Raw genomic sequence first — 24,733 nt, forward strand, 5'->3', positions numbered from 1 at the left:
CCACCCACTGACCCCGCACACTCACACGAGTCGTCCTCCGCCAGGCACACGCCCCTGCTGACCTGCTCTCTCCCACCGTGTCGTCCTTCCGTTCTGCCGGCGAATCCCTGGGGCTCCGTGGACGCCGGAAACCGTACATCGTGAAGGGTCTCCTGCTCCTCCGTGTAGGCCAGCCCTCCTCGTGGCCGTCTTACCCGTCAGTGTGACCTCTCGGCACGCAGATCCTTGACTTCTCCCGGCCACTCTGGCGGGCTTAGCCGTCCCATTCAAGTCCCGACAAAGTAAGTAGAAACATAACAAGGCACCCTACATGATTTCAATTTTCGAGCAAACGCGTGAGAAAAAACAAACACATCACAAACACAAATGATCAAGTGCACTTTTATAACCGTTTATTGAACTCAAGAAATCCAACATCCCCATTAGAAGTGAAATCCGCACCAGAATGATGAGTAAGATAGGTTCTATCTGGACACACCTGAAGAAGCAGGGGTGCCCTGTTCCCGAATGGCGTGTGGCAATTCTTGATTGTGGGGTGTGCACTGAGGCACCACCCCCTTAGAAGAGTCGTCTCCGGGCCTTGCTGGGCGGCCTGCGACCCACCGCGCGGCAGGGCCTGGTCTCCGGACTGGAGGAGGGAGGCAGAGGCCTGAGCACAGAGCCCGCGCAGGGCCCCAGGCCGTGGAGGTCCAGGCTGAATTCGGCCGGCAGAGGGCGCCTCCCCGGCCTGGGCCCCGGCAGCCTGCAGCAGCCCTCCGGGGCGGCGGCCCTGTAAAAAGGCTTGAGCAGGAGGGTGCTCAGCGAAGGCGGCCTGAAAGCCGGGACTTGATAGGCCAAGGGTCCGTCCCATCGCGGGCTGGAGGCCCCGTGGAGCCTCCCCTCCTCTTCTGCACGTGGGACATGCGCATGCTGGGCTGAAAGGGATCCGTCTTCAATATTGATTTCCCACGTGGTATCGGCCCCCCGCGGCAGAAGAAACCGGGCGTGGGCAGGGAAGAGCAGATCCTCGGACAAGTTCAGGACGTGCTCCGGGACGACCACGACGGTCACGTTGCTGAGTGTCAGCTGCAGGGCTGTCTGCGGGACCAAGACCAGGACCTCATCTCCCAGGCGCAACTGGAGGTCTGTTCCTGGTTCCAAGATGACCACGATCACGTGTGCGCTGGGAATCTGCCGCCCCTGGGGGAGAGAAAAGTTCTGAGTCATTGGCCTAAAACGGGGTGGGGGCGGGGGCCTGTGTAAACAGGGCGGGTGTGGGTGGGAGCTGCCAGCCTCTTCAACCTCCTCAATGAACTGGGTGGCCACCCCCACCTTGCCATCATGCACTCACCCACCCGGAAGGACATCTCCCAGACGGCCCTCAGGGCCTGCAAAGCCCCTCCCGTTACCCTCCAAGGACTCCCCGACTTACCTGGGGGGGTTCGGAGACCACCCTCAGATCTGGGCGCAGAGCTCCTTGCACGGCGACTGGTTCGGCACCTGTGGAGAAAGCACAGGGTGGGAGCTGAATACCCTTCCCGTGTAGTGTTAAGGGTGTGACCTGGGGACAGCCCAGAGCCAGCAGAGACCAGGATCAAGGGACCAGCTCCGGACGTTCTGGAGGAAGCACCTGCTCCTTTCAGGATTTGATGTGTCTCTTCTTCCCTAGCAGCCGACTCTTTAGAAAAAGCAGGGAAAGCACCTTACCTGTCCTGCGATGCTGTTCCACTTGCCAACGTTTTGTCGGATTCCACTGGGCGGCAGCCCATCTAAAGGACACGAGGGGTCCAGTCAGTCTTGCACACAAGAACCCAGCATCCACTACTCACGTGCCTGAAACTCCGTGTCCCCGTCCCACCCACACCCTCTCCCTGAGTCCAAGGCCAAAGGCGTATGCCACCCGCATGAAGTGAGAGCTTTTCTCCAGGTGTCCCAATACCCACCTCTCTTCGTGCGTCCTACCTTACCCCGTCTGCAGGGAGTTGCCCGGGCTGGGAACTGGGAGAAACCCAGGCAGGTGCCCACAGGAAACAGTTGCCTCCTGAAGGAGCTCCTGCACATGTGAAGGAAGGAGGGACCTCTCCTTGGGTCCCAGAACAAGGAGAAACATGTTGAGATGCCCAAAGCATCTGTGTCGGTGAGGGCCATATATGGATGGAGCGTTAGGGGAAGAAGGAAAGGGGAGAGAGTGGAGGGAATGGTTGCCTTTCTGGGTGGATGAAAGAATCCTAGGATCATGTGCTACAACCTCCCTTTCTGCAGACCGGACACACCAATTCCAGGTAGGGCCGAGGGGAAATGGACTGAGAGTGGGAGCCCACCCCAGACGGCCCGCTCACGGGTGGACACGACCTCGCCAACGCCCGGTGTTCCCTGTGGGTCCACTGCCTCTGCTTCTCCTCAGGCGCAGTGTCCAGCCTCGCGGGAGGCCAGGGTCCCCTCTCCCCAAGTGCCACCCACTGACCCCGCACACTCACACGAGTCGTCCTCCACCAGGCACGCGCCCCTGCTGACCTGCTCTCTCCCACCGTGTCGTCCTTCCGTTCTGCCGGCGAATCCCTGGGGCTCCGTGGACGCCGGAAACCGTACATCGTGAAGGGTCTCCTGCTCCTCCGTGTAGGCCAGCCCTCCTCGTGGCCGTCTTACCGGTCAGTCTGACCTCTCGGCACGCAGATCCTTGACTTCTCCTGAGGGAACAGTGTCGGTCTCCCAGCTGGGCACTCACAAGGCTGGAGTGTCCCAGGAACCTGTCCCTGGTTCCCCGGGCCTGAGGCCGGTGGTGGAGCGCAGGGACAGACTGAGCTCTTGGGGGAAATCCTCCCAGGGTTTTGACAGAAGGGGCCGAGCCAGGGGCTGTGTCGTCAAGGTCTGATGTGATTAGTTGGCCACGGTCCCCAACAGTGGGCGGTGCTGGCAAGCGGTAGGGGGTGTGAGGATAACGCGGCCAACCGGAGAGAGATGGGATCAGATTCAGCCGACCTCCTGGAAGCTCCTCCAACCCCACGGGGCGCCCGACTCAACCCCCATACTCGGGAGATCACCTATCGTTACTCTCACTACTTGCTCTCCCCTATTCATTACTCCACGGAATAATCCTTTCTACTTCTTTCTCACGGGTCTTCACTTGCTAAAAATCATAGTATATCGACATAGTAGAGACGAGCAGGTTTGTAAGAAGAATGTCATAGGGTGGGGTGGGGATGTTATCCCTACGTGTTGAAGTGTGAAGAGAAAAGAAACAGAGGGAGATGCACAAGACATCTTGACACAACTTCTGGTTGACTCCCACCAAATAGACCAAAGACGTTGGCTTCCAAATTCCTTTTGTGAGAGTAACCGGAAGGCCTTTTCAGACCAGGCACCTCTTGGCATTTGAAAATTCCCAGGGGAATTTGGGGTCGTTCTCAGGTCAATTTTGATGGGATTGGTGAGTGTGCCTTTGCAATGTGTGTGTGAAGGCCTGTGTGAGTGTGGGTGTGTATGAGAGCATGTGGGCACACCCATGCCCAGAGCCTGAGCCCGCTGTCAGGCCGGGTGGCTGGCGCCCTCAGGGAGACGTGGAGCTCCCTGTCCACTCTGGCGGGCGTAGCTATCCTATGCTTTGTCCAGCCAAGTCCAGTAGAAACATAACAACAAGGTACCCTATGTGATTTCAATGTTCGAGCAAACGCGTGGAGAAAAAAAAACAAAGAAACACAGATGATTAAATAACTTTTATAGCCGTTTATTGAATTCAAGAAATCCAACATCCTGTTGGAAGTTAAATCATCAGGAGTGAATGTGGGTGGGGCTGGGGGTGCCCGGTGTGTTTGTGGAAGCCACCCGGAGACTCCTCCCACTCTTCTGCACACAGACGTACAAGCGCTGGTAGGGGTCATTCTTCAATTTTGATCTTTTGTTGTTGTTGCTCCGTAGGCTTTGCCTGGCTTTTGTTCCCAGGCATATGCAAGGTTCCAGGGTGTCTCTGTGGACCTCACCACTTGTGCAGGAATCACCAGGAAGCCCAGGCTGAGTGTGAGCTGCAGGGCTGTCTGTGGGATCAGCAAACCTCTGAGTCCTCGGCCGCCAAGGGAGCCTCACACAGGGGTCGGGGCTAGGGAGCGGCATCCACTTTACCCTTCCCAACCCAAACTGTTGGCCACCTGCACGTTGCAGTTGTTCTGCCACCCATCTGTAAAGATGTCATTCGATGTCATTTGAGGCTTGTATACTGAGCACTAATATTCTACCTATACTATGCTTTAACATTTGGGCTTCTCTGGGTTGTTTTTAGGAGCAGCCATGATTCTACATCTGTGAGTGGCTCAACACTAAATTTGTGAGATTCAGCCTTACTCTTCTGCCATAGGTATTTGTGAAATTTTATTGCTGAGTTGAGTTCCGTTGCGTGAAGACACCACAGTGTATATCTGTTCTCTGGTTGATGAGCATTTGATTAGTTTCTAGCAGAGAGCTGTTTTGCCTCCAGTTGTTGTGTCCAAATTAGGACATCTCTGTTGTGGACACTGGTGCACAATGTTAGAAATGTTTGTGTACAGAAAACAGGGTATGCAGGTATATAGTTTTAGTAGATGCTGCCAATTTTCCAAAGTCATTCTATTAGTTTAATCTCTCACTAGTTATACATGAATGATCTGGTTGCTCTGTAACCTTGGTCGCATGTGGCATTACTGTTTGTTTGGGTTTTTTTTCTCATTTTAGCTAAATTAATGTTTGTATTTTATTATCTCATTATTTTTATTAGCAATTTCATGAAATTGAAGAGATTAAACTTTTTTACACTTTAATTGAGTATTTTTATATCATGTTTATGTAGTGTGTGTCCCATTTTTCTCTTGAGTTTTCAGTATATTTTTTTATTTGACAGAATAATTTACATAATTTGGCTTGATGTATTTTACCAAATGTATGTAATGCAACTCTCTTCTCCCGTTCAGGTTATCCAAACCCTCTATCTTGCTGGTGAATTTTGATAAATAGCAGCTCCTCATATATCTTACGATCCAGTAGATCCAATAATTTTATCCTATTCAGTTGAGTTTTATTGTATGGAAATGAAAATATTTTCTCCTTATTGATGTGAAACTGCTCTTCTATTTTGTTAAGCTGTGTATTGTGTTTGTGTTAGAACTGAAATTAAGAATACAAGTAATTAATAAAAAGCCTGGTTTACTAAAATGTAAGGCAGTTCAAGAGCAAATACGCCAGTGAAAGCACAGGATGATCACCTCTGGAAAACTCAGGACTCAGTTAAAAGAGATGTGGGATGTGACTAAAATGGGAGAAGACGGAAAGTGGGGGAGAAATTGATATCAAAAGTGAAAATACACAAGCACTTTCCAAACAGATGAAAGACATCAATCCACAGATGCAATTCACTCAACATTCCTTAAGCAAAGTATATGCACAGGAAACAATAAGGAGTTATACTATGGGTGAAAAACCAAAGTGAACATAAAAGATTTCAGAGCATGTAGAATTTTTAAGACAATATGTGATTAGGTCTTGATGGTTTGAGTGAGAATAAATGGGGAATCCTACAACTGTATCACAGTTTATTAACAGCAGAGACTCCTCCATTACCTCTTCCAGCTCCAGTTGGTTCCTGCATCCTTCGGCTTGTGGCAGCACAACTCCAATCTGTCTCTGTTTTTCATATGGTTTTCTTCTCCCCATCTGTCTGTGTCCACTTCTTATGAGGATATAAGTCATTGAATTTAAGGCCCAGGATGAGTTCTTCTTCAGATCTTTAATTACATCTTCAGAGAAACTGTTTTCATATAAAGTCTCATTCTGTGGTTCTGGATGGACTCAAAAGGTTGGTGGACATTTTTCAACCCACTACCCCCTCCCCACTCAACTTGGAATGATGGGAAATCCATCTTGGATGGAACCATCTTGTGGCTGGTGAGACCTGAGGGGGTTACGCCAGCACGAGCTGCACAGATTATGCAGACAGGCTTTGTGGTTCAGTCAGATCTGAGTGGTAGTAATATTGTAGGGGTTGTTTTCTTCAAAAACACTTGATTCACTAAGTACAATGAAGGTAAAATCTATAATATATGTATTTTTAAATTGTGATGTTAATTCTTATATTCATACAAAAGAGAAATTTTACAAAGTTAAATAAGAATATTTGAACACCAAACAAACAAACAAAAAACATGAGGGAGAATAAGAAAAAGCTGATATGAAAACATTTTCCCTTGACAACATGGCTTCTTCTTCATATCCTTAGTTATACACGTTCTATTCAGCTGGTCTTCAGATTGTTCTCCAGGTTGATGGTTCTATAATTTAGATATAATTTTGATGAGTTCATGGGATGAGGCAAGCACAGGATTTACCTACTCCCCCATCTTGAATGGAGTGTGTTTGCTCTTTGAAGAAAAAAAATTTCCATCGAGGCATTTGCATTGTGAAATATTCAAACAATACATTACTATATAGAGTAAATGTGAATATTTCTCCTGCCCCAAAGACAATGGCAATTTGAGATGTGTCCTTCTATACTTTCTGGAGTATCTGTGTGATCTCACTTAGACGTTATAAAGCCCCTGTGAAGCAAACACTGATATCACCCTCATTTTACAGGTGTGTTGAGTGAGGCTCAGAGGAGTCAAGTCACTTGTCCAAAGTCACAAAGCATGTGAAGAGGCATGACTGGAACCCAGGCCTGTCTGACTCCAATGCTAGGAGGAAGACAGGGAGAGAGGCCCCTAGGATTCCTCTCAGCTCAGGTATAGTTATGGTTCATTCATTCATTCAACAAATATTTATTGGGCCTGACGGTGTGCCACGTGAATGATACACAGGGCCCTTCTGAAGTTCATGGTCGAGGTGGGTGACGCCATCCATTGAGAAGGAATCAGATGAGCACAGCTAGGGAGAAAGGAAAAGAAACCAGAGCTGCCTGTTTGGACGCCAGAAGAACTTGAAGTAAACATCCATATTTTAAAATATATTCGCATGATTCAAAATGCTGATAGTTCAAAGGGCAGGCAGTAAAAAGTCTCCTTCCCACCTCGATGCCCAGGCCCCTAGTAACCCCCTAAGAGCACTCGTCCTCAAAGGGGTGAAAATCTGTTCTAGGGGGAGACCAAAAAGGTCTGGGTTTATGTATAAAGCACAGATACGCATGGAATAGATAAATAAACATATCATAGATCTGTGGTATTAAATTTTCATTGGGGGCAATTAGGAAAAATACCTAAAAATGTTTGTTCCTTAGGGTGTAATAACGAAATAAAGCTTGTGAAACTATTCTAGAAGCAGCAGCCACTGCTCAGGTTTCTTATGAGATCTTCCAGAGATATTTTAGGCATTTTCAAGAAAATATTTACCTATCCACTTATTCCTGTTTTTACATAAAATGGTAACATACTATCTGGACCTTCTTTTCTCACTTAAAATATATCTTGGGGATCACTGCATGTCAGTGAACACAGCTTGTTGGTTCCTTTTTCACAAATGCATAATATTCCTTTATGTTTGAACCAAATTTATTTAACCCGTTCTCATGGATTGGCACATACCGTCGGAAACACAGCTTTGTGGTGTGTGATGCAGTGGACACTGGACACCTGTACTTATGTCATTGCATAGATGAGTGATTGTACCTGGAGGAGAAATTCCTGGAAGTGTGTTAGCTCGGTCAGAAGGTGTATGCATTTGTCATCGAAGTAGATATTGCAACTTGTCCTGCACAGAAGTTGTACCAGTTTCCTTCTTCATCGTCAAAGTATGAGAGTGCCAGTTTCCCCACAGCCTCACCAGAATGTGGTGTTATCAAACCCTTTGAGGTTTGCAAATCTGAAGGGTTAAAAATGGTACTGCAGGATAGTTTTCATGTTCATTTCCCTTCTTAGGTTGGGACTCGTCTCCTGTGACAAAGAACCATTTGTCTTTCTCTGTGAATTCCAAGTTCGTATCCTTTGCTAACTTTTCCAGGACTGTTGTAGTATTTTTCTTATTGATTGTTTCTAAGAGCTCTGTATATATTATGAATATTATCTCTTTGTGTTATGAGTTATTAGTTTACTCTGATTGTCACTTGTCTTTTAAAAATAATATTTATTTACCTTATTTTTAAAATTGTCATTTGTTTTGACTTTGTTCAGGGATTTTTATCTTGCAGATTTTTTTTTTGTTGATGATGTTTACATGAAGTCAACTGTTTTAATCACTCCTTTTGTGGTGTCTGAGCTTTGTGTCATACTAGACGGGGTGCTGCCTTTGATAAGATGGGAGGTGGGAAGAAGCATTTTGTGTAGTGAGAATAGCAGGGATAAAGGTCGTGGGGTAGGAAGGGGGTTTGGCATGTATACTGGTCATGGTTCTCCAGAGAAATAAAAACAGTAAGACGCATATGGAGGGAAAGAGAGCTTTATTTACATAATTGGCCATGAGATTATGGAGGCTGACAAGTCCAACGTCTGCAGGGTAGGCAGGCAGGCAGGCTGCAGACTAGGAAAAGTTACATTCTAGTCCAAAGGCAGTCTCCTGGCAGAAGTCCTCTTTCCTTGAGGAAGGTCAGTCTGTGTTCAATTAGGGCCTTCCACTGATTAGATGAGGCCCACCCACATTATGATTTGTAATTCGTTTTACTTAGAGTCTACTGATTTCAATGTTAATCTCATCTAAAAAAAAAAAAAAAAAAAAAAAAAAAAAAAAAAGCCTTCACAACATCCAGACTGGTGTTTGATCAAGCATCTAGGCACCTCTCCTAGCCAAGCTGACACTTAAAATTAACCATCACAAGTCCACCCCCTGTCATCTCAGCACATATGTATCTCCTTGAATCGTTCTTTTGTGGTACACGATGTGAGGCCCCTGCTCCTCCCACTGCTCCCACAGGCCGGGTAGGACTGGAGGGTCCACAGCGAGCTCAGGATGGAGCTGCAGATCCACATGGAGAGAGCAGACTCCAGGGGTGGGGATGGGCACGGGGGAAGGGGACTGGGGTGCCTGGTGCTCTCCGTGATCCAGGTGGGGAGTGCAAACGTTTACCTAACACTTCTGGGAGGAGGTGAGATTTCTAACAGACTGGAGGTAATGAGTTCCCCATACCTGGGAATATGCAAATGGGAGGTGTATATATCCCTAGGGTGGTAGAGGAAATTTATGCCCCAGGGAAGGTTTGGAGCTGGGGAACCTTAGTGTGGTCTAAATGAGAGTCCACCCAGCAGCCCTCACTTTCTGTAGCATCAGAGACTCAGCCTGTCCCACACCCCTTCTGCGTGTAGGGGGGGGCGGAGGGGGGCGGGGAGGGCGGGGGGCAGGCAGGGCCCTGACACCGTGATGTGGGGTGGGTCTCACTTGAGGTCTGGTATGACTGGTTGGCTGCAGTCGTTGTGGTTCTGAATTGGATGCTGCCCTCCCAGCATTGAGCTTGGAGGTGCTGCCCTCCTGTGGAAAGAATGAGAAGCTTCCCCTCACTATCCTGTAACCTCCGGGGGATTTTTGGCTAATGCCACAGATTGAGGCTGCGAGCCTGGTGGGGAAGTGAGGCAAGGGGGTGGCTCCAACACTGCGTGTTTGTGATCTGGAGATCTGGGCCTGACTGTGGGGCCATCTCCGCAGGAATTGTGTTAGAGAGAGAGAGAGACAGAGAGAGAGAGAGAGAGAGAGAGAGAGACAGAGAGAGACAGAGAGAGACAGAGACAGAGAGACAGAGAGACAGAGAGAGACAGAGAGAGAGAAGGGCTGTGAGAGATGCGCAATATATACTGACTGGTTGAATGAAGGAATGAGTGATTCCTTGGACGGGGTAAGAGAGGACCCAGCATGAACATAGATAAGCTCTGACAGCTTGTGCTTATTTTGTTGATAAACTGGGCGGATGTGTCCCGGCTGCTGGCCGAGGTCCTTGCCCACATTGGGCTGAGCTGGGCTGGGCTGGACAACGGTGTGAAGGCAGCGGGTCCTGCCTCCAGCAGGGGCCCTGGGTAGCCAAGGATGCGGGTGGAGGGAGGAGAGGGGCCCAGGGCTCCTGTGGGGAGAATGCCCAGCCTCCCCGTCCTGAGAGGTTCACTCCCACTGCAAGCCCCTGCAGGGACAGGGTGGGGTGGGAGAGGCCTCACAGGACGTCCTCAGGGCAGGTCCCAGTGAAAACCCCTGCGGTGGTGTGGCAGGAACAGGCTGAGCGAGGTCTGGGTGATGCCGTGAACTTGGCATGAACTTCTTGCAGAAAGGAGGGAGATGGGGAGGGACAGCCCAGGACAACCGGCCACTGGGGACCTATGGGTGGGTGGTGGAGGGAGCCAGTGTCCAAGTGGAGCCCCCACCTGGAGTGTCTGCGTCAGGTCACAGTGGGCTGAGCAGCCAGCCCCTTGGTGGCTTAACTACTGGGACAGAGCCCAGGGACTGGTCCTGGGGGTGGGTTCCGGGGAGTCTGAAAAGCCCAGGGTAGGGTGTCCTGGGGTTTCATCATGAGGAGACCCTGGGAGAGTATCTTTGGGGGTCAGCCACAGTGGACGGCCTAGGGCATTTGTGGGGTCATCACGGGTGGTTGTGGGGGCAGGAGTCTTCAGGAGGGGCTGAGGCATGGGGACAGGAGGTACACTGTGAGACAGGCCGTGGGGGTGTGTGTCCGGGGCAGACGCAGGGCCAGGGTATGGGCTGAGAGCAGTGGGGGCCATCCTCAGAGTTTGGGGTCTCAGAACATGGTGTTCTTTGGGGCTACAGATTGGGGATGAGTTGTGGAGGCACCTGGATGGAAGGAAGGAGACTGGGGGAACGAATCGTGCCAGGAAGGCAGGGTTTGGGGGAGAGTGGAACTTGAGGGATGGACTGTGGACACTGGGGGTCCTTCAGTGGGCCGTTCTAGGGGAGAACGTGGAGGAGCAGAACATGGGGTTTTGTGGTGAGGGAGGTGCTCAGAATATCAGCATCGGGAAAGTTTAGGTAATAGGACAGGGAAAACCAATGAGGGGTGGATTTGGGGTGCTCAAAACCAGGGATAGCTTGGCAAGTGGATCTAGGGGGACGTTTGGGGAGATTAGGAATGGGGGCAGGTGATGAGGTGGACCTAGGGGCTGCAACACTGCGGAAAGATTCTGGGGGGGGGGGGTGCCTCCTGTGCAGGGTCCTTGAGGGACCGGTTGTGAGCATGGTCTGGGGGGCCTTGAGGGACATTGCAAGGGGATGCATTGGGAGGCTTAGAACCACCCCCTCCCCCAGCTTTAAGCATCAGCATATTAGAAAGACACGTTTAATTCAGAGGGACTATTCCTTTAAGAATTGAATAGAGAATTGTACACCTGAAATCTATGTAATTTTACTAACAATTGTCCCCCCAATAAATTTTAAAAAAAAAAGAATTGAATAGCGTGTCCTGGGTCCACTCTTTGGTTCCAGTAGTGATCCAGCTGTGTGCAGAAGGGGAGGTGTCTCCCGGTACCCCACCTTACTCAGCACATCTGCAGGATGGACCTTTGACGCCATGAAGGAGTATTTTGGTGAATTTAGGTTACAGCCACTTAAGACAATAATAAACAGGGTTTGTTCCCCCCCATTTAAAGAATCATCGCAGCAAGTCAGAGATGTTAGATGACAGCTGGGAATGGGTAAATCCTCACTGCAATTTTATGACATAGAAATGGGTGCTATGTCCATTTTTCTGATGGGAAACAGAGGCTCAGAGAGGTGAAGTAACTTGCCCAAAGTCACACAGCTGGGACGGAGGCAGGAGCGGGATATGAAGGCAGGTCTCTGAGATATTTCAATGATTGACTGTGGGTCCTGGGAATGGTGAGGTCTAGGATTCATCTGAAACAGTGGTTGGGGCTCTTTGAGCCTCAGTTTTCCTTGGGTAGTAGAAAGGGGATATTGTGCCTGGCACATAACAGATGCTGGATTCTTGTATATCGCAGAGAACCGGGTAGAGAGGTCATGATTAGAGGCAGCAAGGCAAGGATGTGGTTAAGACCACAAATCTGGAGCCAGCTGCTGTGGTTTAAACCCCAGCCCCTCTACTTAATAGCCGTGGCAAACTATTAGCCCCTCTGTGCCTCAGTTTCCCCATTAGGTAATTGGAAGTAACAACAGTGCTGATTTCAAAGGGCAGCTATGAGGATGAACGAGTGGTCTGTGAAGTGTTTAGGTCAGTGGGCGGCACGCACTAAGTGCTCTTTGAGAGTCTGTTACATAACTTGCAGGTAGTGTGCTCGTTGGGTTTTTGCGTGTGTATGAGCAAATGGTAACTGGAAACATCCCAGCAACAACTTTGAAATAGAACGAAGGATTTAATAAGGCATTTCTCTTGAAAGGGCATTTCTTGCACACATATGAACCAGACATCACCTGTGTGCAGGGAACTTATTGGACGCCCACGTGGGCCACACCTCTTTTCACCTGTCTGAGGTCGCTGGGAGATGGGATGTACAGCCTCCGCCAGCAGGGGGCGCCGAAGACCATAAATTTCTTTTTCTTTCTTTTAGCCAAAGCTTTTGTTTTCTTGCTCGGTTCTCAACTATGGCTGCAAATTACGATCCCAGAGGAAATTGGTCTGGGGTGCCCAGCAATTAAATCAGAATTTCTGCAGATGGAGACCAAGCATTGATGATTTTTTTTCAAGCTCCCAGGAGATTTCAATGTGCGGCAAGTGGAGATTCTGATCTGAGTGCACATACTTCCATTCTTAATTCCCGCTGACCATCAGGAAGGAGGGACAGCACACTGGGGGGAGGCAGTTCGCTCAGACCAGCGGGTTCTATGCTTAACCGTGTATGAGAATCTCCAGGGGGGCTTCCTAACACGGAGATCTGGTCCTGCCCAGAAATTCTGATTCAGCAGGTCGTGGGGGCGGGGGGATGCCTAACAATCTGCATTTGTAACAAGCTCCCAGGTGACGCGGGGCGGACTCCACTTTGAGCAGCATCGCCTGCCTGCAGCCTTGCAGACGCCTGGGAGATGAAACAGGAACCCAGTAAACCTGTGACTACAGGACTGAATTATTTTATTTCTAAATTAGGTTTTCTATTTCAAAATTTTAAATTACAAAATATTTCAGGCTTACAAAAATTACACAGAGAGAGAGAGAGAGAGAGAGAGAGAGAGAGAGAGAGAGAGAGAGAGAATCAATGCATCAAAAATACATAATAAATCACAATAGCCAAGGTATGAAAACAACCTAAGTGTCTGTCAATGGATGAATGGGTAAAGATGTGGTATATATACACAATGGAATATTACTCAGCCATGAAAAAGAAGGAAATCTTGCTATTTGCAACAACATGGATGAACCCTGAGGACATTATGGTGAGTGAAATAAGTCAGACAGACAAATACTGTATGATCTCACTTACGTGTGAAATCTAAAAGAGCTGGAGAACAAACAGGAATGCTATATTAATCATGTCTTTTGATGCTGTATTTTTTATTCTTCGACATCTTGTTGACCTGGAAGAGGCTGTCCCTGTCAGAGATAGCTAATTCCTAGAGATAGCAAACAACTGGCCTGTGAGTGCTCCTTTCACGTGCAAACCAAATAATCCAGAGTCCACACCCCGGCCACTCCTTTACGTGTTTATAAGGAAAATTTGCCTATGCTTTCTTTTCTTTTGATGCCCTTGTCCAGAGTTAGAACCAAATCGACATCAATCTCTTACAATAAACAGGTCGCTTTACTTCTTATTATTTGCTAGAACAGGGTATCTAGGATAAGAAAGACCTGTCCTGTGGAAGAGCCCCCCCCCCCCCCCCCCCCCCCCCCCCGTGAACTGTCTTGGCTCAGGAATCTTGTTTGACACAAGCGAGGTCTTTGACTCTCATTCTTGATCTATTTCAGGTTTCCATTTTCTCTTGGGCCAGGCTCAGCACTTTGTATTTTCCCAGAAATATGCCATTTTATCTTAAAGTCTCCCTTAAATATTGTTGCCTAATAGCTCAGCTGGTCATAAACAAAAACCTGGGAACCCATTTGGGCCACAGGATCGTGAAGAGCTGCTCTCTGAGGCCAGAGTAGGGCAGTGATGGGCAGGAGGTGAGTCTGGGGGTGGGCTCTGAGATTCGGGACCCAGCTGCCCGCCAGGGTCCCACCTTGGGGGAGCTGATGCTATATTTGAAGGGGTGGGCAGGTTTTCCTGGAGAGAAAATCAGAAAGACACATGCACTCCGTAACTTTGAACTCTGTGTGTACTTCTGGAGGCTCTTTAGGGACCTCACCTGAGGAATGGGTGTGGTGATACCTGTCTCAGATGTGTGCAGAGGATAAAGTGGATTGTGGTATCTGCCTCAGGTGTGTGCATAGAATAAAGGGGATTGGGCATCTGTCTCAGGTATGTAAAGAGGACAAAACGTAGAGTGGCATCTGCCTCAGGTGTGTATAGGGAATAAGATGTCAACTGTGGTCCCTGCCTCAGTTGTGTGCAGAGAATAAAGTGGACTGTGGCATTGCCTCGGGTGTGTACAGGAGATAAGGTGGATTGTGGTACCTGCTTCTGGTGTGTACAAGGAGCAAAAAAGCAAGAACAACAAAGAAATGAGACAAATAGGAAAACAAATAGCAGGATGGCATATTTAAACCCAACCATATATATATAAAATCACACTAAGTGTAAATAGCATAAACATTCCAATTAAAGGGCATAAATTGTCAGATTGAATTAAAAAATCAAGGTCCCACTATATGTTGTCTACAGAAATCCCACTGTGTCCAGGCAGGGAAGGGGTCACTGCCCTTTATGACTCCAACTCAGAGCCTCTAGAGACAGGCCTTGATTCTGGGAGGGGAGGGGTTAGAGGGTGCAGGTCCCCTGTCACTAGCAGTCCTTGCTCCAACAACCTGCAGAGTTCCCAGGAAGCACCAGGCCCTAGACCTGTATGCAGCCATCCCCACAGTACTCCTGGCTTGTCTACCCCCACATTACACATTAAGAAACTGGGGCATCCAGGAAGCTGGATGGAATGGGGACAATGACCAAAGGTCTCAGAGGAAGGGGGAAGAAGTTGACTCTGACTAAGCTAAAGCTTTTCCTGTCTTTATCCAGCACACCCCACCCCCAGCTTCAGCTTGCCCTAGAAGGCGAGGTGGGGGTCACAGCACAGACATGTGAGGGGGGCAGGGAAGTGTCATGTGTGTATGGGGCAGTGCCCAGGCAATCCCCTCTGCTGCTCCGCCCACCAGGCACAGCACTCCCATTATAACTCCACTGATATCATTGGGGGGGGTGCCCCATGAGTCAGGGGCTGCTCAAGGCTGGGATCATGCCATCTTCACCCTAGTCCCCTGGCCTGGCACACAGTTGGTCGTCAGTGAGGTCCTTTGGCCTTCCTGTGCTGAGCGGGGCACGGGGCCTCCTGCAGGTGTGTCCCAGCCTGGAGGGTTACTTTTCCTTAATAGCCAGGCCTTGGTCCCGGATGCAGGAGGGAAGAATGGGGAGGGCGCCCAAAGACTGGGGTAGCCAGCACCACAGCCAAGAACTGCCTGCGCCCTGCTCCCTTCCTAGGCGCAGGTGCCTGATTTCATCACCTGGGGGGCACTCAGCAGAGGTAACTTTCCCTGCTCGGGGTCGTCCTGGTCTCTGCCCTTTCCCTGTGGCTCAGGGAGCTATGTGTCCACTGCCAGCCCAGCCGTTACTGGTTTAGTAGTAAGCAAAGCAGAACCGAGAGGGCGTGTCTTCTTGGTCACCCATTCCCCTGTCCTTGGCAACTCCATTCCCCTGTCTCTCCCGCTTCATGGGTCCTGCCCAGAAGCAGTGGCCACCCTGGAAGGTTTGCTCAGGCCATGCTCCCTCCCCTCGTTGCTCAGCCCCACCCGGCTGTCACCACCCAGTTGGGTAGTTTATAGTGAATCTGGACACCAGAGCTCCCAAGGTCATGCCCGAGGGCCTGGCACAGATGTGTGGGGTCACGCCTGCCTCCCGCACAGGCAAGACCTGAATCCACGCAGGCAGCGTGAGGAGCGGGAAAGACCCAGGTATTCCCTCTAGGAGATCGGCTGGGAGCAGGTCCTCTGTCTCCCGTCCTACCTCCCCGGCAGCCCCAGAATGTGCCCTCTGCTCCGTTTTAGGTGCCGGGTGGACCACCCCAGAGTTCCCTGCATCCCGCGCCCCAGAGGAGCCTGAGAGAATCACCCAGGGAGAGCAAAACCCTGCACAGGGGCAGAGCTGGACCCTCAGCCTCCTCCGCCTGAGCCCTGGAGAGAGCGTCCCCGGATGGGGGAGGGGCAGGAAGGGTCTCTCCTGTCGGGCACCACCTTGAGCGCCACTGCGCAAACGTGGCCCCAAAGGGTGGGCTGTGCACGCCCCGCTGGAGGTTTCCTCGTCTGTTCTCCCTCCAACCTCACCTAAACCCGTGAGAGGGGCACAGGGGTATCTGGCCCCATTTCACAGGTGGGGAGACAGGCTTGGAGGAGAAACTCACCGCAGCTCCTCCAGGCTGACCTCTGCGGGGTGTGGAGCCCACAGGACCAAAGGCGAAATTTCCTTTCCAAACTAAGAGGGTCTGCGGTGTGGGGTCAGGGAGCACAGCCGGGAGACAGGAGAAGAGGGGGCTTGGCAAACGGAGGTGTGGATTCCAGGGCAAGCTGATACGGGGTTTCCTTGGGTACCAGGCGGCTCTGCCGGTGTCCTCAGCTCTGGGGGGCCCCGCCCAGCGGCTCCCGGACTCCGTCGCTGGGAAAGGAACGGGGTTCGCCGTTTTACTTGCTGGCCTGGCACAGCCAGAACCGGGAGCAGATGGCGACGCTCCTGCCTCGACGCAGGCGGGGGACCGCAGCGCCACAGTGCCACTGCCGCCGCGCAAAGTCCTGCGGGAGCCGCAGGGTTAGGATACTCGGGGACGACCGTGCTCCTGGCGTGCGGGGCAGGTGGCGGGGGCTCTAGACGGCAGGAGGGCCTAGATAGCAACCCTAGGCGTGTGGGGTGGGCTCACGGCTGAGGATCGGCGGAAATCGGGCAACGGGATTCCTTGGAGGATTTTTAAAGGTTCTGAAATGGAAAGGGTAGAGCTTGGGAAACCGACTCCGGGTGATTGCTCCCCGCGGCAGCACACCTCCACCAGCACCCCGGGCCAAAAGCCCCCACCCAGGAAACTAGGCGCGAGCTGCGTGCGCTGCACCCTCCTGGCCATCAGGGGGCGCACAGGCCGTCGTTTCTAGACCTCACTGAGCGCATGCGTGGTCGCCCGGCCAGGTCGGTGCAGAATCCAGGTGAGGACCAGAGGTTCCTTTCCTGAGGGCGAGGAGGTACCCATGAGGCTTCAGGACAACTTGGAGCCTTGTCTACCTGAGGGAAAAAGCTCCTGGTCCAGGGCCCTGATGGCCGAGGAGGGGCCTTTGGCGTGGCTTTTCCCAATGCTTTTGTAAATAGTGAGTATAGAACCTTTCGTTTTCTAGAAAGTTGCCTTGTGCTTTATTCTTTACTTTCTCGTGTAATGTATTTATTTATTGATGTTGTGGTAAAATGGGATTCCGAGATTATATATATTTAAGGTGGACAGCATTAGAATTCAATATTCGTACACGCTACCTAGTAAGTCTAGTTGCCATCTATCACCATACAGTTGAGCCACCTCCCTGCTTTCGTCCTCCCCCAACCCCCTTCTCATGTACTCGTATATTTTAACAAGAATTAATTAGCAAAATAATCCATTTATGAGGGTTTTAAGCGTTGAATTCATAGCATCCTGTATTGTTTTGTAAGGATTCGGAATTCTTTCTGGGGAGAAATCACAATATGGTTTCAGATGGAGGGAAACACATACAGTCGAGAAATTAATATTTTAAAAACGGGGACCTGCCTATCTCCTGTGGAGCCATATCCTAGCCCGCGGCAAGGGGGAAAGGTGGCACTCCAAACCCTTCTTTCTCCCATTTGTATTGTTAATTTCTCTACAACTTTAATTGAAAAATATTGAAAGTGGAAAAGAGTAGTAAAATCCACAGCATTATTTTAATTTCAATATTTTATTTATACCCAAAACAGAATTTATTATCCTTTCGCTTTCCCGGCTTTAAAGTAGCTAACTCCTCAATGCTATTTTAATATGCCCTTCTTAGCTAATCTTGTTTTCAAAGGAGAGTATTACCATGTTTGACATTTACTCACGAGCCAATGATGAACAAAAAATTTTAAATTACTTTCACCTTACTAAACTGTTCTTTGCTAGACCCATCTGTCAATCGATTTGTTAAAAAACATAATAAGAAAGTCAACAGAACTTCCTAATTTATCATATAATTATAGTAAACAAAATTCTTGAATCAGGTTTAGGAGATCAAAACATGATACATTTTTAAAGTCAACTACCTATTGCACGCTGCTTAAAACCGTCAACGCTGAAATATCTACAGGACTTAAATTGCCAGAAGATTTAATAGCCAAGACATACTCTCACAAGAATGTAGCCAAACTATAACGCTTAGAAACAGATTTTGCACATCCGCCTCTAAGGAGAGTTTTAATTCCTACAGGAGCGTGGGGAACACGTTCGTTCACTGAAATAGCATTGTTCTTATTCACAGAGGGAAGTAGCACTCTTAGAAACATGTTTTACAGATGTGCCTTACAAGTTATTAAATAAAATACTGTGTAACAAACACATCCGTACATGAAAAAACACACTGTGTTTATCCATGTATACACTACCGTTCTTCGAAGTGCATTTTCTACATGTTTCTTTTTGAATTGTTTTACCTAAATCACAGTGTACTGAACACATTTCTTTTTTTTTACATTTTTATTTATTTATTTATTTTTTAATTTATTGGGGTGACAATTGTTAGTAAAATTACATAGATTTCAGGTGTACAATTCTGTATTACATCATCTATAAATCCCATTGTGTGTTCACCACCCGGAGTCAGTTCTCCTTCCATCACCATATATTTGATCCCCCTTACCCTCATCTCCCACCCCCCCACCCCCCTTACCCTCTGGTAACCACTAAACTATTGTCTGTGTCTATGAGTTCTTGTTTCTCATTTGTTTGTCTTGTTTTTTTGTTGTTTTTGGTTTATATACCACATATCAGTGAAATCATATGGTTCTCTGCTTCTTCTGTCTGACTTGTTTCGCTTAGCATTATACTCTCAAGATCCATCCATGTTGTCACAAATGCTGAACACATTTCTAAAATAACACTTTGCCGATTAACATCTATAACTAGAATTCCTAGAAACATCCCTTTTATATGTGCCTTTAGAGAATTTATTAAATGCAGCATAGTTTTGTGAACATATCCATTTACTTAATGAACACGTGTATATTTGTATATGCATCTCCTGGTTTTAGGCACACCTTCTATGACCAAGCCTCTATTGAATAGACAGATTCCTCACTGAAATAACACAGTAGTCTTTCGTTATCTGCGATTTTGGTTTCCCGGGTTTCAGTTACCCATGGTCAACTGTGGTCTGAAACTATTAAGGCAAAATTCCAGAAATAAACAGTTCATGTGTTTTAAATTACGCACTGTTTTGGGTAGCGTGACAAAATCTCGCACCATCGCGCTCCATCCTGCCTGGGATATGAATCATCCCTTTGTCCAGTGGATTCAAGCTGTAGACGCTCTCTGCCTGTCACTGAGGAGCCTCCTAGGTGATCAGATAGACTGCTGTGGTATCACAGTGTTCAAGCCACCCTTGTTTTACTTAGTAATGGCCCCAGAGTGCAAGAGTTGTGATGCTGCCAATTCCGATAGGCTAAAAAGAAACTGTGAAATGCTTCCTTCAAGTGAAAAGGTGTGTATGTATAATAAAAACGTTACAGTATTTTACAGGACTTGATACTATCTGTGATTTCAGGCATCCACTGGGGTTCTTGGAATACATCCCCCACGGATAAAGGGGGACTATTGTACCAAGGTGCAACAAAATTACAAAATTCTGTCAACTGAAGAAATATCATATAGTCATGACATTACATAGTACAGCACAATGTAATTTATACACTCTTTCAATGAAATACTGTGCTTATTCATATATACAACTAGTGTTCTTAAAAACACCCTTTTTTAAGACTTTATTTTTTTTTCAGAAAAGTTTTGGTTCACAGCATAATTGAGAGGAAGAGAATGACAATGTACCTCTTGTCCCCACTCATTCACAGCCCCTCCAATGCCAACATCGCTCACCAGACGGAGACATTTCTTGATTGATGAACTTACACTGACACATTATAATCACCCAAAGTCCGTCGTTTGCATTAGGATTTACTCTTGGCATTGCATATTCTTGGGTTAGGACAAATGTGTAATGACGTGTGTCCATTTATTATAGTATCATACTGTTCTAGAAACCCCCTGTGCCTTACCTATTTACCCCTAGCCCTCAACCATTGATGTTTTCACTGTCCCATAGTTGTGCCTTGTCCAGAATGTCACATAGCTAAAATCATACAGTATGTCGCCTTTACAGATTGTATTCTTTAACTTGGTCATATAAATTTAAGTTTCCTTCATGTCTTTTCATGGCTTCATAGCTCACTTCTTTTTAGCGATTAATAATATTCCTTTGTCTGGATGGATCACATTTTATGTGTCCATCCAACTACTGAAGAGCATCTTGGTTGCTTCCAAGTGTTGGAAAATTATCAATAAAACCTTCAGAAGCGTCTGTGTGCATGTTTTTGTGTGGACATAAGTTTTCAGCTCCTTTAGATACATACCAAAGAGTGTGGCTGCTGGATCGTAAGGTGGAAGTATATTTAGTTTTGTAAGAAGCTGCCAAATTGTCTTCTAAAGTGGCTGTACCGTTTTTGCATTTTTACAACAATGGATGAGAGTTTCTATTGGTCCACATTCTCACCACAATGCAGTATTGTCAGTCTTCCAGATTATGGCCATTCTAATAGATGTGTGGCAACACCTCATTATTTTAATTTGCACATCCCCGATGACATGATGTGGAGTATCACTATATATGTTTTTTTTTTTTTGGCCATCTGTGTTTCTTCTTTGGTGAGGTGTCTTTGGCCCATTTTTTTTTTAAGATTTTATTGGGGAAGGGGAACAGGACTTTATTGGGGAACAGTGTGTACTTCCAGGAGTTTTTTCCAAGTCAAGTTGTTGTCCTTTCAGTCTTAGTTGTGGAGGGTGCAGTTCAGCTCCAGGTCCAATTGCCGCTGTTAGTTGCAGGGGGCGCTGCCCACCATCCCTTGAGGGAGTCAAGGAATCGAACTGGCAACCTTGTGGTTGAGAGCCCACGCTCCAACCAACCAAGCCCCAACTGAGCCCCAACTTAGCCATTCGGGAGCTCAGCGGCAGCTCGGCTCAAGGTGCCGTGTTCAATCTTAATTGCAGGGGGCAGAGCCCACCATCCCCTGCTGGAGTTGAGGAGTCGAACGGGCAACTTTGTGGTTGAGAGCCCACTGGCCCATGTGGGAATCGAACCGGCAGCCTTTGGAGTTAGGAGCACAGAGCTCCAACTGCCTGAGCCACAGAGCCGGCCCCCCATTTTTTAATTGGGTTGTATGTTTCCTTATTGTTGAATTTTAAGCATTCTTTGTTCGTTTTGGATGGCAATCCTTTATCCCATGTTTTACAAATATTTTTTCCCAGTCTATGGTTTGTCTTCTCATTCTCTTACATTGTCTTTTGCAGAGCAAATTTTTTTAGTTTTAATAAAACCAACCTTATCAATTATTTTTCTTGAATCATGCCTTTGGTGTTCTAAAAGGTCAGTGTCATGTCCATCATTAGTTAGGGATTTTCCTATGTTATGTTATAGTAGTTTTATAGTTTTGCTTTTTTTTTTTTTTTTTGCATTTTACAGTTAGCACTGTGATATATTTTGAGTTAGTCTTTGTGAAAACTGAGGTCTGTGTCTATATTAATTTTTTTGCATGTGGAAATCCGGTTGTTCCAGCACCATTTTATTGTCTTTGATTCTTTGTCAAAAATCAGTTGACTATATTTATGTGGGTTTATTTTTGGTCCCTCTGTTCTGTTGTGTATATACGTTTATCTCTTCTTTCACTACCACTTTCACTGACTTGATCCTTGTAGCTTTATAGTAAGCCTGGAAGTTGGGTAGTGTCAATCCTTTGACTTTGTTTTTTTTCCTTCAATATTGTGATGACTATTGTGTGTGTTTTGCCTCTCACATAAATTTTAGAATTAGTTTCTCAATATCTACAAAAAAACTTGCTAGAATTTTTATTGGGATTGCCTTGACTTTAGAGCTGTAGTGGGGAATAACTGACAGCTTGACAATATTGAGCCTTCCTATCCAGGAACATGGAATATCTCTTCACTTATTTCGTTATTCTTTACGTTTATTCATCAGATTTCTTCAGTTTTCCTCATATAGATCTTCATGTTTGGGGTGCTAAGGTGAATGATTTTGTGGGAGTTTTTTCCCCGAAACCTTACTTGTCCATTGTTGATATATAGGAAAGTGACTTTTGTGTATTAACTTTATTGTTTATTAGTTCCAGGAACTTTATTTGTTGTTGATTCTTTTGGATTTTTTACATAGACAATCATATTATCTGTGAACAACGATAATTTTATTTCTTCATCCCAATCTGTATATATTTTATGTTATCTCATTACATTAGCCAGAAATTCCAGTATGATTCTCTAAAAGAGTGTTGAGACGGGACATCCTTGCCTTTTTCCCGATCTTTGCATAAAAGCTCCACATTTCTTAACATTGGGTATGATGTTAACTATAGGTTTTTTTGTAGATACTATTTATCAGATTTCAGAAGCCTGCAACGTTTCCTACTTTACTGAGAGTTGTTTTTTTTTTTCATAAGTGGGTATTAAATCATGTTAAATATTTTTCTGCATCTATCAATATAGTCATGCAATTTTCCTTTTTAAAGCCTGTTGTTAAGATTAATTACATTTATTGACTTTTGAATGTTGAACCAATCTTGGGGTAAGTCCCATTTGATCATGGGGTTATACGTCTTTTTATATAATATTGGGTTAAATTTGCAAATATTTTGTTGAGAATTTTTGCATCTATGTTCATGAGGTATGTTAGTCTCTTGTCTTTTCTTGTAATGTCTTTTTCTGGTTTTGGCATTAAGGTAATGCTGGTTTCACAGAATAACTTAGGAAGAATTCCCTCTGAATTGCCTTTGTTTTTATCATCTGAAAGAGATTTTAGAGAATTGATATAATTTTTTATTATTAATAAATTTATTGGGGTGACATTAGCTAATAAAATTATATAGGTTTCAAGTGTACACTTCTATAACACATCATCTATATGTTGCATTGTATGTTCACAAGTTGGTATAATTTTTGTCTCAGAACTCCTGAGGCTCGTGCTTTCTGTTTGGGGGAAGCTATTTTTTTTTTTTCCAGTTTCTTTAATACATGTAGGCCTATACCGAAACTCTGTTTCTTCTTGTGTGAGTTTTGGAAGCCTATGTCTTGCAAGAAATTGGTCTATTTCTCTGGGTTATTAAATTTCTGGGCATAGTTGTTGTTCCTATTAGTCCCTCACTGACTTTAATGTCCGTGGGATCTCTAGGGATGTTCCCTTTCATTTCTGTTTTAGTAATTTGTATCCACTCTCTTTTTTTCTTAGATAGCCAGCAAAAAGCTTATTAATTTTAAGCTATTTTCAAAGAATTACCTTTTGGTTTTATTGATTTTCTCTATTGATTTTCTGTTTTCAATGTCATTGATTTCTACCCATATTTTTTTCTTTTGCTTATTTTGGATTTAATTTGCTCTTCTGTTGCTACTCCCTAAGGTGGAAACTTAGATTATTGATTTTAGATTTTTTTTATTTTCTAATAATATGCATTCAATTCTATACATTTCCCTCTTGGCACTGCTTTCACTGCATCCCACAGTTTCTGATAAGCTGTATTTTCATTTTAATTTAGTCTAACATGTTTTTAAATTTCTCTTGAGATTTATTCTTTGACCCTCGTGTTACTTAGAAGTGTGTTGTTCACATCATGTATTTTGGGATTTTTTAGTCATCTTTCTGTTATTATATGTAGTTTAATTCCATTGTCTGAGAACAGATAATGCAACTAGCATTCTTTGAACTGTCTTTTATACATGTACCTTTTCAAAGTGTATTCGATGTAGCTTATATGGTAAACACATTTTTTTTCACTGAAAAATCACTACTTGGACACAATTATCACTTATAGAAACATCTTTCATACATGCAGCCTGATAGTGTATTCGATGCACCAGAGTGTGCTGAACACATTGTCTCCAGGAAGTAAATCTGTACTTGGTAATATATACAAATATCATTCTTAGAAACATCTTTCATACATGTGCCTTTACAAAACATTTTAAATGTAAATACAAAATATTTTAAATGCATATCAATGTGAATACATTCTTTCAGTGAAATAACATTGTCTTTAATCACATGTACAGCTAGCATTATTAGAAACATCTTTTTATATATGTTCCTTTATGGGGTGTGTTAAGTGCAGCATATGTGGTGGGCACATTCTTTCATCAAAATAGCACTACCCAGACTCAGGGAAATTATATCACTCCTAGAAACGTTTATTATACACGTCACATTGCAGCCCATCCACCAAATGTGGTGAGTGCTTTCTTTCAATGAAAGAACATGGTGCTCCTTCACATACCCAGCTAGCATTCTACAGAACATCTTTTTATGCCTATGCTTTTACAAAGTTCGGATGCCCGTTGTGAAAATCATCTTTTGCTGAAATAACACTATATTTGTTTACATATAAAACTTGAATGATTAGAAATATCTTCTAGATGTGAGCATTTACAAAGTATATGAAATGAAGCCGATGTGGTGAACACATTGTTTAACTGAAATAACACCACCCCGTTCTATCTCTCT

General features: G+C 46.2%; 1 protein-coding gene across 1 annotated transcript; it reads right to left on the reverse strand.

Annotated features, from left to right (window-relative positions):
• Nucleotides 1-558: 558 nt before the first annotated feature.
• LOC117021597 (proline-rich protein 23D1-like) lies at nt 559-2,570 on the reverse strand. Its single transcript, XM_033104833.1, has 4 exons — nt 2,494-2,570; nt 1,687-1,748; nt 1,412-1,479; nt 559-1,179 (listed from the first exon to the last, which is right to left on the reverse strand). Exons 1-4 carry the CDS (start codon nt 2,568-2,570, stop codon nt 559-561), a joined length of 828 nt encoding a protein of 275 aa, XP_032960724.1.
• Between the last annotated feature and the right edge of the window lie 22,163 nt (nt 2,571-24,733).

The sequence above is a fragment of the Rhinolophus ferrumequinum genome, chromosome 4 (genome assembly GCF_004115265.2).
Source record: "Rhinolophus ferrumequinum isolate MPI-CBG mRhiFer1 chromosome 4, mRhiFer1_v1.p, whole genome shotgun sequence".
Taxonomy (NCBI): Eukaryota; Metazoa; Chordata; class Mammalia; order Chiroptera; family Rhinolophidae; genus Rhinolophus; species Rhinolophus ferrumequinum.